The sequence below is a fragment of the Fragaria vesca genome, linkage group LG5 (assembly GCF_000184155.1).
Source record: "Fragaria vesca subsp. vesca linkage group LG5, FraVesHawaii_1.0, whole genome shotgun sequence".
NCBI lineage: Eukaryota > Viridiplantae > Streptophyta > Magnoliopsida > Rosales > Rosaceae > Fragaria > Fragaria vesca.
In genome coordinates this window covers 18,883,457-18,897,882 of record NC_020495.1, presented here as the reverse complement: position 1 = coordinate 18,897,882, position 14,426 = coordinate 18,883,457, and the positions used below count along the sequence as shown (strand labels likewise).

The 14,426-nt window shown below is 37.5% G+C and overlaps 4 protein-coding genes across 5 annotated transcripts; 1 reads left to right on the top strand and 3 right to left on the bottom strand.

Moving 5' to 3' along the window:
- Positions 1–1,909: 1,909 nt before the first annotated feature.
- On the bottom strand, positions 1,910–3,985 carry LOC101298901 (F-box/LRR-repeat protein At4g14103-like). Its single transcript, XM_004301560.1, has 3 exons — positions 2,993–3,985; positions 2,453–2,632; positions 1,910–2,164 (listed from the first exon to the last, which is right to left on the bottom strand). Exons 1-3 carry the CDS (start codon positions 3,983–3,985, stop codon positions 1,910–1,912), a joined length of 1,428 nt encoding a protein of 475 aa, XP_004301608.1.
- Positions 3,986–5,321: 1,336 nt separating this feature from the next.
- On the top strand, positions 5,322–7,925 carry LOC101310609. 2 transcript variants are annotated; one of them, XM_004300041.1, is made up of 3 exons: positions 5,322–5,473; positions 6,515–6,581; positions 7,141–7,925. In XM_004300041.1, exon 3 carries the CDS (start codon positions 7,156–7,158, stop codon positions 7,588–7,590), a length of 435 nt encoding a protein of 144 aa, XP_004300089.1. In that variant the 5' UTR covers positions 5,322–5,473; positions 6,515–6,581; positions 7,141–7,155; the 3' UTR covers positions 7,591–7,925. The 2 variants fall into 2 exon arrangements, with proteins under 2 accessions (XP_004300089.1, XP_004300088.1); XM_004300040.1 differs by lacking the exon at positions 6,515–6,581 and having other exon boundaries at positions 5,328–5,473.
- Positions 7,926–8,582: 657 nt separating this feature from the next.
- On the bottom strand, positions 8,583–9,809 carry LOC101310319. Its single transcript, XM_004300039.1, has one exon. The coding sequence runs from the start codon at positions 9,478–9,480 to the stop codon at positions 8,833–8,835; it is 648 nt and encodes a 215-aa protein (XP_004300087.1). The 5' UTR covers positions 9,481–9,809; the 3' UTR covers positions 8,583–8,832.
- A 1,465-nt stretch (positions 9,810–11,274) lies between these two features.
- LOC101310028 (bZIP transcription factor 60-like) lies at positions 11,275–13,483 on the bottom strand. The gene is made up of 2 exons (XM_004300038.1): positions 12,873–13,483; positions 11,275–12,359 (listed from the first exon to the last, which is right to left on the bottom strand). Exons 1-2 carry the CDS (start codon positions 13,352–13,354, stop codon positions 11,879–11,881), a joined length of 963 nt encoding a protein of 320 aa, XP_004300086.1. The 5' UTR covers positions 13,355–13,483; the 3' UTR covers positions 11,275–11,878.
- Positions 13,484–14,426: the final 943 nt, after the last annotated feature.

Genomic DNA, 14,426 nt, shown 5'->3' with positions numbered 1-14,426 from the left:
AAGAACATAGGTGCATAGGTGCTAAATTACATCCCACTTTAAAAGTACTAAACATCCCACATTAAAAATTAACCCTCAAACAACAACTAAAAATATCCAAAATCACACAAGACAAAAAAAAAGAACATGAATGAAATTAAAAGTATTATTTTAGACCAAATTAAGTGTGGTTGAGTGCATTGTAACACCATGCAACCTAAAAAATCAAGTATAAAATGAATAAAATCAAGTATTCTAATATTACGGGACGGGACGGGATTTTTCGGGATAGTCTCGTCCCGTCCCGTCCCGTTATGGTAATGTTAAAACGGGACGGGACGGGATTGCTATTTTCAAAACCTATCTCGTCCCGTCCCGCTAACTTTCGGGACGGGACCGGTACGGGATCAGGATTCCGGTACTAAGTGCCCAGCCCTACTACCAACACTGATACAAAAAAGTTGGTAGCTTGTGGCCTTGTTTTAAAGTGTATTGCTTGTCAGTGAGCTGTGGCTTGGTTGATTAAGGTGTTTAACTAACAATTTTGAGGTCACGGGTTCAAACCTCACAGACATATGTAGGGTGTGTGAGTTATTAATAAAACGTTTAAAAAAAAAAAAAAAAGGTAGCATTGCTTATATAACGAATTGCAAGACTGGCTCTCAAGCTACAAAGAGCTAGCAACCCTTAAGATTATGCAGAACTAGTGAGTTTAGTATATGATCTCCAGAAATAACATTAGATGCATTCTATTTCAATCGAGAAATTTGAACACCTTTACTGGAGACTAGAAATCTCGATTCCATGGTAAGTCATAACCCGTTTGGTTTTCCATCAAGAAACTTTGACACAAATTCTGAAATCGATCAATGCATGAAAACTTCAACTTTTGTGTGATCAATGAATGGAACTTCAACTTCTGTGCGCCAGTGTCTAGAACCCTAAACCCTAAATGTTTGGTTCAGAAACTCAAACTTGTGTTCGCCAGTGTCTGAAAAGATTGCAAGACAAGCAGATGCGTTATTCATCTATGTGTACCTCTTTTTAAGCACAGCTTTATTTCATAAAACAGTACTACTGTATGTTTATGGATTTTATATATCACTTCAGCATTCCTTAGATTTCCGACGATTCAACTCATCTTATGTGTTTTTGAAGGAACTCTACTCCAGTCGTGAAATTTTTCAACTTTCTTGTATCATGTTTTGCATTACCCCACTATCTTTCAAAATGTGGAGTTACTGAAGGCCTCAGGTGAGGTGCCTCTATGAGTCTATGCCATGCTCATTTTCAGCTAAATGATGAGAAAATGAGACCACTATTTGAGGCTCAAGACATCGGACGTCCTTTGCAGATGGATGATTGTTGATAATTTCCATAGAATAGCTCGAGTCTATTCTATCTAGTCATAGACTCACAACGCCAACAATTATAGCAATCGGTCCCTGCTTTTAGAAAAAAAAAAAAATTTATTGTATCTAATACTACGTATTTTCAGAAATTGATAATTGCTGATCAAATACATTATGGTTGTGCCTAATGCTATCAAATAGAAGATAAAAACATTCCTTTATGAGAAAAAGGACAAAGCAATAAGATACTCTTAGTGATTTTCATTAGCAGCAGCAAGCATAAGATCTTTCGCTTACCTGGTTTTTGAGCACTAATCTAAAATATGCAACTACAATTTGCTTTTGCTATGTGCATATGTCGATCCAGTACTAGAGTTACACTATAGGAAAGTAGAAACAGCGCCCCAAAATTCATATAGCATCAAACATCTAGAAGTAGAAGCAGTCCTGTTTACAGCAACATTAGAAACAAAGCATTCGAAATTCTGATTCTTTCAAACAGCACACCCTCTGTATCAAAATAAAAAACAAGGCCAAAACATCGACATATTATTTGATAAACTAAACCTTCCTTTTTTTTATCTCCAGTTTTTCTCGTGAAAGTCGATTGTAGCAGAGGAGACCTTCTTGCTGTTACTCACCTTTTCGATAACATGTTCTTTTGTGGGTAGATAAAATATGGTCATCTTCTTCAAATTCTGAGCATGCTCGAGAATAAACCTTGCCAACTGCCATGAATTGTTACCATTTGAAAGTTGTATTGTTACTTCCTTAAGCTGATTTACAAAATCCAGGTGTTGGGATTTCCAGTATTTCCCATTAAATCCACACGACTGGAGAGGCAAGAAGCACAATAAATTAGAATTAGTTTATAAGGACACAGATGATTAACCAAATATCAAGAAACATGTTATTCCCAGAATTGCAAGACCAAGCTTTATAAATTTATCATAAATTTTGCAGAGGGTCATACAATACTGTAAAACTATAATTTAAGATGTATAAAATCCAATTCTAACCATGGAACTTTGACCAAAATCAATATGCCCTTCATGCTAGCCTCTTTGCATTTTTTTTATGGTGTGTGAGCGAGAGAACAGAAACATATACTTTTAACTTACTTTCGGTTTGAGGAAGACTAAGGAAGGGTCAGACTTTATCTCCAAAGTATTCAAATTTGACATTCCTCTCATAAGAGAGACCATTGCTGGGACTAGAGCATTATCCAGGTTTGCAGTTTTGATACGCAAGTAAGAAGTATCAAAGAGTGGTGCAGCCATGGAACCTTCCCTAAACAAAGCCTGCAGAATTGTAAAGGCAAAATATTATACTGGGAAAGGTACATGCACTCTTTTAACCAAAAACAAAAACCAGTTACAGCTAGCTAACCTATTTCCAAACTACAAATAGCCCTTGATCCGTCAATACCATAGCATCAGAGAAAAATCAATGCCATCAATAGATTGAAAAGAAAATAAAAGGTTCAAAATCAACTATTAGCTACCCTACTATGCATTCGATAAGCTCATGGACAAGGTTTGTTCCTTGTAAAATGCTTCAAAAAGACTGTAGAGCAGATATAAATATAATCAGCATTCCTAATCCAAAATAATCTTGCTTTCACTAAAAGAGAATGCTTGTCTACTGTGTAATTTGCATACCTGAATGGTCCTGTCACTTAAAATAAGTGTTTTAACCCTGCATATACTGCAAAGAAGCTCGAATGTGTTGTGATAGTCACAGACACTGTCTGACCAGGACTCCAGAAAAAGCTCAGCCCTTTCTATAGATAATAACTTCCCCAGATGTGATTGACTCAACAAATCCCCTTTCCACTTCAAATACTTCAGGTTAGGAGCACAAACATGTAATGATCTGCTGCCAGGGCCATATAATCTCCACTTTATATGTATACTTTCAAGTTTCTCACCTGAGATTTTAAGACAACGGAGGTCGGAACTGGCGTCAAAAGTAAATGATTCCAAAGATGAGCTCGCAATGGTTATATTTTCTGCTTGAACGCTGTTAAGCTTTATTTCTCTAATGCATTTGCAGGAACTTGAGATCCATTTGGAAAACCCCTCTGTTAACCTAACACAGGTCAAGCTCAAGCTTTGGAGATTATTGGGACAAGGAAAGGATGGCACATTGAAAATCTCCCCCATTTCCACCAATAGTGACCTCAAAGATCCACAACAAAATATGGAAGATGGCAATCCTGTCATCCCCTTAGATACATTATTCAACCGAAGAACAAGCACTTCAACACTACAGCTTGCTGCTTTATCGATCCAAGTCATGACTTGGGATACCTTACAAGAGAGGCTTTTGGGTAACCACAAATCACTACGAAAACGATGCATCTTATTATTCCCACGACGTAGCAAGAACTGATCGAAACAATTCATCCTGATGGATTTGTTCTTCATGTTATCATGACGGGCGTCAAAGCAGAATGACGGAGTTAAGAGATAAAACTCATAGCATCTCTTTGACACAGCACCTACTCGAGTGAGACCTTGAAAATCCAGCGATGAAAGTATGTGAAGAGCAATTTCATCTGGAAGAGTACTGAATCTATCTACTATATTGTTAGGACAAACTCCTTGACCTTGAGAACTTTCAGTTGCCAATAACTTATGCTTGTTTTCCATTCTACTTGGTTTCTGCTAACCTACAAACATTCAATTATAGACATGAAAAGAAAAATTATGCAACTGTATATGACATCTAACATCAAAAGAGCATCAACCCTACAACTATTGTAATCTCTTTTTTTCTCTCGGAATTGGAAGAAAACATTTTACGGACCTCAATTCATCCGCATACATACTTTATCTCAATTAAAAGTGACAAGATGAATATAGTCAATATTTTGATTGTGTTACTTCCATTCTTATTCTATGGCCTAAAATGATGAACTGGAATGAACGAGTATCACTCAAAAGTTGAACCGAATTACAAGAAAACTGGGTAAATCAAACACGTATAGAGCATTAGGGATACAAAATCTTAATGAAAAGCAATAGAATACCAAATTCATCCTCACACATTCTTTGTAACCAATCACACTATAAGAAGAAAAAGTATGGTTTTTTTTTGAATAAAGTATGGTTATTCGAAAAAGTATGGTTTTTATAAGAGATTAGATTTAGTGATTTCCTTACAAAAGTGCTTACAATCAAGTAAAGTGGTTAGTTTGTTTAATTGAGTCGCTCTACAACACTTGATGCATCAAAATAAAGAAAATCTGCTACTAAAAACGTCAACTCCTACCTGGGTAAATTTGGTAAACAAAATACAACACATGCCCAGAATTACAAAAGAATAAGGCTTTTCTCTCAATACAATTCAAAGTCTTACCCAGAGAATCAAACCAAATAAACGAAGGTAGAACTAGAAGAGGAACCTACCCAGAGTTTACGAAGCTCCGGACTTGAAGCCTGCAGCACCCAAAAGAAGCTTTACATTATTTATTGGAGATTCAGAATCAAAATGTTGAGTAAGAGCGCCAATCCGTCTTTCATTTTGGCCTCAATCCCGCTCAAATGATGAAAAAGATTGAAAACAAGCGGTTGCGTTTTTACTCTTCCCCACCAGACACCGGAACGACGTCGTCTTTAGTTTTTACGTTTATTTATTTTTGATTAAAAATAAAAAGTGATTAATCGAAAGCTTAAATTTTTTGGTAGTGTGTAGTAGTAGTAGAGAGAGAGAGAGAGAGAGAGAGAGAGTTGGAGCTGTTTGTGTTTCCAGCGACTTGGATTAGCCCTCGACTTGGCCTCTGACCATTCAGCGCCGCCGTCAAGGAAACTTCGGTGCCGGAAATCCTACTCAAATTCCCAAATTCAGAATTAAATACTGAGCCAAAAACGAAAAGAGCGCCAGTCCGTCTTTCATTTCGGCCCCAGTCCCGAAAAATCAGGACATGCCGAAACGACGCCGTCGCGGTTTTCATTTATATTTATTTTTGATTAAAAGTGATTAACTGAAATTGAAATTAAATAGTGTATATGTAGTGAGTTGGAGTTGTTTGGGTTTCCTGCGACTTCGAAATTAGCCCTCGCTTCGCTTCGACGACTTGGCCTTCGACCGTTCGGCGCCGCCGTCAACGAAACTTCCGTGCCGGAAATATCGCAACGGTTAGTTAAACTTTCTGTTTATGACTTATACATGGCTGCATTCTTGTGATTACAAACACCATAACCTAGCTATCAAAATTATTCTTGTTTTTGGTATGCCTTACTTTGGTTTATACAATGCCTTAATTCTATATTTTATGTGATGGCCAGGTTGGGTATCTGTAATAGGTTTCAATGTTTTGAATTTTTAGGTTTCAAGATTCTGAATTTTTATGTTGAAATGTAGTACCTGTATTTGGTGTTTATGTTACTATACACTGTTGGACACATTCAATGCTGAGTGTGATAGCCATGGACAGATTCAAAGCTTGTTCCTTAGCAATTAGAATCTCAGCTGAGGATTTGCGTAAGGTTAGATACATAATAGGTTGGAATGTGAGATGGAATCAGAACCCAACAGTTCAGAAGAAATTCTTTTGTTTTGCGTGTGTGTAAATTTGAGGTTGAAAAGGCTTCTATCTGGTGAATGGGGAATCTACTATGAAACCATCGCCTTGCAGCCAACCTAGGAGTATGCCCTTGTTTAGGTGTTAGCATCGTGACTGCATGGTTTGATGTGAGGAGTTTATAAACCTCGTCCCATCAGTGTCTAATGAAGTTTGTAGCTTAAGGCCTAAGAGGAGAAAATAATATGTGTGCACCTGTACTCGAAGTCAACGTGTATAAGGAGGATTCTGATCAGGCCATCTGAACATATTGTCTAATTTATGTACTAGTTCTGTGAGAAGTCCTGTGATTTTTCGTCCTAAAACGTTTTCTGATCATACTTCCACTTTCTGCTTTATCAGTACATCTGTGTATGCTTGTGTTTCATTTTATTTATAGGCCTCATGTGAAGTGTTGATACTGTCAGTAGTCATATCTGTTTTCCCTCAAACTTTTGCATAACAAAACAACTCACCAGTTGTTCTGATTTTCAACAATTTATGAGATCCATTTTCAGTTTTGCCTATGTTGATCCTCAAAACAGACAGATATTTGTGCACCAAGCTAATTTTTTTTTCCTTTTACACTTAATTTAGTATTGTTTTGTGTATATAGTTTATGCGGGCTTGTCTTTGCTGTTTGCTAAAGTTTAGCCAAGAATCTGAGATACACCTCTTTAGAGGTACGTTCATTAAATTTGGAAAGTGATATTGAACTGTTTTTAGTTTGTTTGTACAGAGAATCTGCCTGTAAAATTTTCTTTCACCTTGCATGATAAAATATATTGATCTGGACAGTTTTGTTTCAATAATGGAATTGAGTATATTAATAGTTTGTTTTGTTAGGCCGTTAGGGAGAATGGAGGATTGCTTTTTTTTTTTTTTTTTTGTTAACAAGGAATATTATGTTGGGTATGAAAACCCTTTTTGTCTCTCCATGTTGATGGGCTGAGGTTTACTACTCGAGAGAACGATGTTTTGCTCTTGGCGACTGGGGTCATATACTTTTTGGATGGACAGAGGTCCTGTAATAATAAACCTTCATCAAGGCACTCGAGTTAAATGTTCAATATCTCTAGATAGCTCTATTTTTTTTCTGTCATCAATAACCATATAACTAATCGTTTGCCTAAAGTCTTGTGTTTGCATCAACTTTGGAAAATGTATATCTTTTTGCAGTTACTTTGTTATATTTTCTGACTATTACTGACACCAAATTTTTACCATGTTGTCATGTTTAAGAGGCTTTGAGCATCCATGGGAGGTGCTTCCATCACAGCTGGACCTAACTCTTCCAACTCCACACTTCAGCTCCCTTCTCAGCAAGATGACGACCAATCAGAGAATGTCAAAAAAGAAGAAGAAATAGAAGAATATGAAGAAGAAAATGAAGACGAAGAGAAAGGTGAGTGTGGATTTTGCTTATTCATGAAAGCAGGTCCGTGCGGAGAGAGATTCACAGCTTGGGAACAGTGCGTTAAAGATTCTGAGAAGAACAAGGATTATGCTGCTGTAAAGTGTGTCGAGGTTTTCAAAACTTTGAATGAGTGTATGAAGGAGAATCAAGAGTACTATGATTTTATTTTGAAGGCTGAGAAAGCAGAATTGGAGAAGAAAGAGGATTCTATCAGTGAGAGCTCGGAGCACAAAGCCAGTTCAATTGGGGATTCAACTGACAAGCAAGAAGGTTAGCCAGTCTGGTGCTTCTTGATTTTGCATTGACAATTGGAAAGGGTATTGCTGGGATGGGGCGGTATTTATTAGATTCTCCCTCATTGTTGATAGTTGTTCTTGCTGAGATGAACCGTCATTAGTGGCGACTATTATTTTTCTTAATTGTACATGGAAGAGACCCACTAGGTATCCGTATTCAGAGTTATCAAATGTAACAAAGGCAGTACTGCATTGATAGAGAAATACTTGTTTTGAGGAGCCAGGAAGTCTGATATTTCAGCTCACCGGTGAAATGCAAGTTACACGAATGTGATGCTTAATATGAAGTCATTATGATCCAAATAAGTTTTATCTGGGATGACTTCAGTAAATGACCCAAAAGGGAGGAAGCACATGTACACAAAAAAATTACTAATGAAAAATCTGGTTAAAAACTAAAACTAGACAAATAACAAAAGTGTGGACAAGGAAGCCCGTCCCATGATACATGATAATTTGGGAGGTTGGGGGTGTAGGTAATTCCAATGTCACTGTCCCTGCCCCTCATGGTGACAAATGAACAAATTGGAGAGTAGTGGAAGCATGAACAACACAAGAAAGGTGGTGAAAATAGACAATAAACAGATACTGCTTACAGTACAAAAATTTGGATCAATTGTCATGTCCACTTTATTCATGTAGTACTATTTATGCGTATTGATTCTTGATCTTGTGTATTCCATGACCATTATGCCTTCGTTCTTGGGGCAAAGTCCAAAGAAAGTAGAGGCAGCTAGAAATGCATCAAGAACTGAAGAGAGAGATAGAAAAAGAACACGGGCGAATATTTGGAGAGACAGAGAGAACAGAGACGATTAAGAGAGAAGAAAACATTTTTAGAGAGATAAAATGAATTAAAATATGGTAAGACGAAAATATCCTGCAAAATATGTCTCGGTAACGGTGTTAACGATTTTAGATACCAATATTCAATCGATAGAATAACGTAAGATACCATTTGAAAATTTTGAAAGTTAAAATATTGAAGATTAGCTTTTCTATAAGGTGAGACATTATTTCGACGATTTTTCCTGATAACAAAGAAAATAATAGGAACTTTTCTTAAACGAAACCTGAATGATAGGATAACGTGTAAGTAATTAATTTATTCAGCTACCAAGGTAGAGAATTTCAATTCACATTATGTACAGAGAGCGACGACCTGGCTAGGGAAGAGTTATCTTGCACGCCAAACATACGAAAGAATTGTTATAAGCTAGCTTAGGGTGAGAGTGGGTAGCCAATGCCATGTCTTGTGGTGGGGAAAACGACAAAGAGCAAACTGCAAAGGAGTCCGACACCAATGGGCACAATGTCCAAAACCTCCTGAGTTTCATGAGCAGGCATGGGATAGAAGCAGCCCACCACGTTCTTGTCCCTCAAGGCCACAGCTCCAAACACCAAGACGGAGAGAAGGGCATGAACCAGATCAATGAATCTCAGCTTGTACTTGGTCAAATCTGCACCAGCTGCTGTTGCTGAGGAGGAGGAGTCGAACAGAAAGAGGCCCTTGGGAGTAGCTATGCCGTAGCACACCTGTCCGTTAGGGGCCTTGACGCTGTCGGTGAAGGAGGCCAGGAAGCAGGAGAGGGCCAAGAGGAGGAGCAGGAACAAGGTCATGGGACGCGTGGCGGCGTCGCAGGAGCCGTTGTTGGTGAACACTGGTACGAGGAGTTGCAAGGCCAGGAGGGTTCCCGTGGGCAGCAGGTTGGCTAGGTTGGCTGTGCCCGTTAGGGTTTGAGAGATGGCGCGTTGGGACATGGAAGAAGCCACCTGCTGCACAGCTTTCCTATCCTCATCGTCGCTGCTGCTTGAATCAGCTGATACTTGCTGCTCCGCTGGTGCTCTTGTAATTGGTCTCTGAGACATGTTCGATCAACTTATTCGTAGCTACGTATCCATGACTTGGATTAACAACTCTATTTATAGAGACAGACAGACGGACAGACGTAGAGAGCTGTACATTTACGAAGGAATATTGGTTGTTATTTCTCATTTCCATGGAGTTTCCTGTTAGGTCAAGCTTTTGACCTATTCAATCCTGTAGCTAGCTCATATAAACAAGTATATATGTTATGATGGTGTGTTTAATTGCAATTAACGTTTTTGTATTTGTAATTTTGAATAATAGAATAGGCTTACAATGTCAAATACAGCCATTCTGATAACTTGTTTATTCAAACCGGACTTTTCTATTCAAACCTACCTACAGAGTACAGATACGTACAGATGATGCTCACCCTCACCAAACCCGGCCTTCAGCTTCTTCGATCTGGAAGACTGGAACAACCTCGATCCTCCCCTGCTTTTACTACGCACCAATAAGACCTTGCTTTGTCAACTTTTATACTTTTATGATTAATTACAAAATATCACCTGAATTATGATGTTATTTTCATTTTCATACCTAACTATAAAAAACTTACATTTTCATACCCTAAGTTTCATTCTATTAGTATTTTGATACTTTGACCACTAACACCGTTAAATTTTGATAATAATCAAGAGCGTTTATGTCAATTCATGATATCTTTATAATTGAAATTAAAAATTATACATTAAAATTGATATTAAAATTAAATATGTTTAATTCATTGCTATTGTTCAAACTCGAGAACACCATTTCTTCATCCAAATCAATATTGTGTTCACGGACTAAAATATGCACGATATCCTCGATATTTCCTCGAACTTTCTGTTTTTTACAAACATCCATATTAATTTTCATATATTTCTGATATTTTATATTTAATCTATTTTTGGTTAAATATACCATTTTTATATAAAATTTGATAAAATTTCTATCGATTATTCGATATTTTCTTGATATAATTTATATTAATTATATATTTTAATTTATTTTATTTTGTTTTTCTTAACATGTAACTCCAAAAATATATATACATATATACAAGAGTTCTACTAACTTTTATTACTATTGTTGCAAAAATAAATATTTCATTTTGGAGTTTTTTTTTATAAATATTTTTGCTAAAGTAAATTGTTCTATTTGTATTGATAACCTCAAAAAATAAATTATTTTGTTAAATTACATGTAAAAACGATACATTTATTGAAATGATGAAAATGCCTTCAAAATTTAACGGTGTTAGTAGTCAGGATATGAAAATGCTAACGGAATGAACCTTAGGGTATGAAAATGCAAGTTTTTGATAGTTAGGTATGAAAATAAAAATAACATCATAGTTTAGGTGATGTTTTGTAATTAATCCATACTTTTATGCATTTGTGAACTGGTCCTGTTACTTGAACAATATAGACTCAACTAGACAGCTTCCCGCGCGTTGCAGCGGGTTGTGTAGCAAATATATATATGCGCATTTCAGATTTATTACTGAGCTTATTGTTATAAAATTAATAACATATATAGAAGGCAATGCTGTAAGGCAATCTCAGATTAACTTGCCTTCTAGATATAGGGCAATCTGAAAATATGAACACCAAAGTGTAAGTGCTGCAAAGGTTTATTGATAGATGTGATAGAAAACAATATATAAGCTTGGAACAAATAATTATAAGTTCAAGCTTAAGCACAACTGATGTGAACAGAGAAAAAGGAGATTTGGAGGCAGCTAGAAGTGTCATGTGCTGCAGATGCCTCAAGCAGCTTGCGAGAGGAAGCTTGAAGTCGTGGAGGATCGGATATCTATTGCTGCCGTTTTGAGTCCCCTACAGAAGGAAGCAAAATAGCAAAATAATGGTTTGAAAGCAGCCCCAAGGTGGTCAGTGAGCAGAACTGAGCAGAACCAAAGCAGTGATTCGGCCGTACATGTCTCTGAATGGCTAAAGTAAAGACCGCTGTTAGAATTTCGGCCGTCTATATCATAATTATCCTCCACAGTAATAGATACTGGATCAGTCTGAAGCGGAAAATTTACTTTAACAACAGACAACGTATGCAAAGCCCTTTCGAAGAAGCAATATCATCATTTTAGGAAGAGACTCGAGATACAATTGATATATCCAAAGTTAATAAGAGCATAGTCGGAAAGATTGATTGACATATACAAAGTTATTAAGAGAGTTGGAAAGATTTCGTAACATACTTAACAACATAGCTTATGTAAACGATAGATCAAATAGTTCACCCGATAAGGCCATCTGCCGGCATTTTAACCTAATACACCTAATGCGTAAAGAACCAGCATTGAAGGAAAACAAATAAAAGAAAACCAGCCAACCAGCTGAGAGATTTTCACAGTAGTTCTTCAAATTTAAGGGAGAGGAGAGCAAAGCTCACTAGAACTCAAGAGACAAGAAAAGCATATTTCATCTTCGTCCTCGACGCCTTGCACCTCCTAGTCTTTACAAAAGATTGAGACTGAAGTGCCAAAATCATCTTACTTGCTCCCCCTCTTGCTCTTGGACCCACACCTTCTAGAGCTTTGTGTGCCTGCTCTTGATTTAGAGTTAGTAGTAGTAGGTGGGGCATTAGAGGCAGGGTGAATAGGCACGTGAGGTCCAGTAACCAAAGCAGGGAACCCAACAGCAGGAGTTCCATAACGAGCACAGCAGACTCCTGCTTGGTACCAGAAACACCACGGCCATATGCATTGCCCATCTGTAGACTAAGTCGCAAAGCATGGTTCTCGGCATAGCAGCACTGAAGCAAACGCCCCAGCCTCCTGCATTCGCCTTCCAAGTACTTGCTCTTCATCTCCAGATCTGTGACATACATTTTTCTCCTCTCCCTTGATCTCATCGCTGCATCCTTATTTCTCAGCTGCCTGGAATGATAACAAACCACATCCACTACTATCAGATCATATCGAATATATATCTAAATTATCTAATACATTCCACCTCAATTCAGATTCTTTTTCATTTACCACTGAAAAGGAAGAATTTTAAAGCATAATCATAACAATTATCAAATTATCATGATTCATTCTCTTTTGATTTCTCCAATTACCAATGCATAACAATCGGGATATAAGTTCAGCTTTCTGCATAGACTAAACTTGTAAACCAAGACTACATCAATAAAAATGGAGAGCTATCATCACAATATTTGCCCGAGTTTATATCATATCATTACAGTTAGAACTGAGTCTCTGAATATGATTACTCCTATAGAGGACATATAAACATATGTTCATGCAAATTGTAAAATCATTTCGAATAGCTTACATAGCTACACCAATAAATAAATAAATAAATAAACTAGAAATATAATTATGCATTCTTCTTCATCTCAATATTCAATTGAAGACTAATATGAAACAATAAACTAACAGTACCTTCTCCTCTTCTTGGAGACAGGATCATCAGCGTCTGCGTCAGCATCCGTATCATTGTTGATCGGCGATCCACCGCTTTTCTCCTTGTCCGACTCGGCGGAGCCATTCGAATTTGAATCCACGTCGGTGGGTGACTCCGTCGACGGCGAGTCCACGAGTATATCCGCCAAAAAGTTCTCATAATACTCCTTAGGCGGCTCCTCCGAAGCCACCTTACTCCCGTCGTCGTCTTTCATCAGCATGTTCTCCACCTCGCCGATCCACGTGTCAATCGATCCCGACTCCGCGTTCGCCGGAGCATCCTCCACCGTCGATGACGACGACGAAGAAGGCGAAGCCCCAGGCGCCGCCGTGACGGCCGCGTTATCCAACTCCTGGAGCGAGTCTAACCCATTCGCGTCCTCGAATACGAAATCCCAGTCGATCTCTCCGATCACGTCAACGCCGTCGTCCAAAAAGTCAAGATTTCCGCCGAATTCCATAAGCTAAACAAGGTGCGTATTTACAAAACCCTAATTCTAACCGGTGGTGACATTTTGGGGGAGAATTTATAGTAGGCGATAAAGGTCGTTGTTTTCTGGAAGAACGCGTAGTCTGTGTTAGACTCCGACACCTTCTCCGCTCCTTCGTGGGTAAGTTAAACCGGCTGGATTGTCACGTGATGGTCACGAGCCATGACTTTTCGCTTTGATTTTTGATTTTTGATTTTTTAACGGTTTTGATATTCTCTGCCACATAGGATTTGATTATTTGAAGCGATGTTGTCATTGAACCAATAGGGTTGCGCCAGCAAGGTAGAAACAAGCTCTCTTGTGCTTGACACGTGCGGGCTTTCATTACCAGGAGGTTTGATTTCTGGTCGTTGGTCTTCCATTTCTTAATAGAAAAAAAATAAATTATACGAACTAATATATACATATGAGTCCGATCTATCACTTATTCGCGTACTTTTAACAATGTAAATCTTTTTTAAAAAAAAAAACAATATAAATCAATGGTTATAACAGTTTAAAAATTGAATTAATCAATAACGATCGTACCTGCAAAATAATAATGTAAACAAAAATCATTTATTAAGTCGATCTCATCAAGCAAATGGACGGTTTTGGTGAAAATTAGCAGTCTCATAATCAACCGTTAATATAGTTGGTACAATCGAGTGAGTAAACGATTTTTATTTACATTAATTTTTCACCAAGGTGAACATGATTGATTAACTCAACAGTCGAAGGAAAGGCATGAGGGATATGTTGATTTTTATTTGCATTAATTTTTGAGGCCAAATGATTAGCCTAGACGTCGTTACAAGTTCGTGAGATTTTAGATTTTTTGGACATCGGAGCTATTTTTAATAATTTTTGGAAGTTAGTATTATCCAAAAGTTAATTAAAAATATTTTCTAAAGTCGGCTGCATCTGGACCGTTAGATCTAGTAGACCATTTAATCTAGGCCGTGCATTTTAGGATATAAATATTCAATACGAGGATCAAGTGCGAGTCGCAAGATTCCATAAGCAGAAGGATAATGATTTCAGAATGTGTGTCACTGAGTTA

Excerpts from the sequence above, each read along its gene's own strand:
- LOC101298901 (XM_004301560.1), bottom strand. The coding sequence starts at position 3,985 with ATGGAAAACAAGCATAAGTTATTGGCAACTGAAAGTTCTCAAGGTCAA. Across the intron at positions 2,633-2,992 it reads TAAGTGACAGGACCATTCAG|GCTTTGTTTAGGGAAGGTTC; the intron begins GTATGCAAATTA and ends ACAATTCTGCAG. Across the intron at positions 2,165-2,452 it reads TAGTCTTCCTCAAACCGAAA|TCGTGTGGATTTAATGGGAA; the intron begins GTAAGTTAAAAG and ends TTGCCTCTCCAG.
- LOC101310319 (XM_004300039.1), bottom strand. The coding sequence starts at position 9,480 with ATGTCTCAGAGACCAATTACAAGAGCACCAGCGGAGCAGCAAGTATCA.
- LOC101310609 (XM_004300041.1), top strand. The coding sequence starts at position 7,156 with ATGGGAGGTGCTTCCATCACAGCTGGACCTAACTCTTCCAACTCCACA.
- LOC101310028 (XM_004300038.1), bottom strand. The coding sequence starts at position 13,354 with ATGGAATTCGGCGGAAATCTTGACTTTTTGGACGACGGCGTTGACGTG. Across the intron at positions 12,360-12,872 it reads GTCTCCAAGAAGAGGAGAAG|GCAGCTGAGAAATAAGGATG; the intron begins GTACTGTTAGTT and ends TTATCATTCCAG.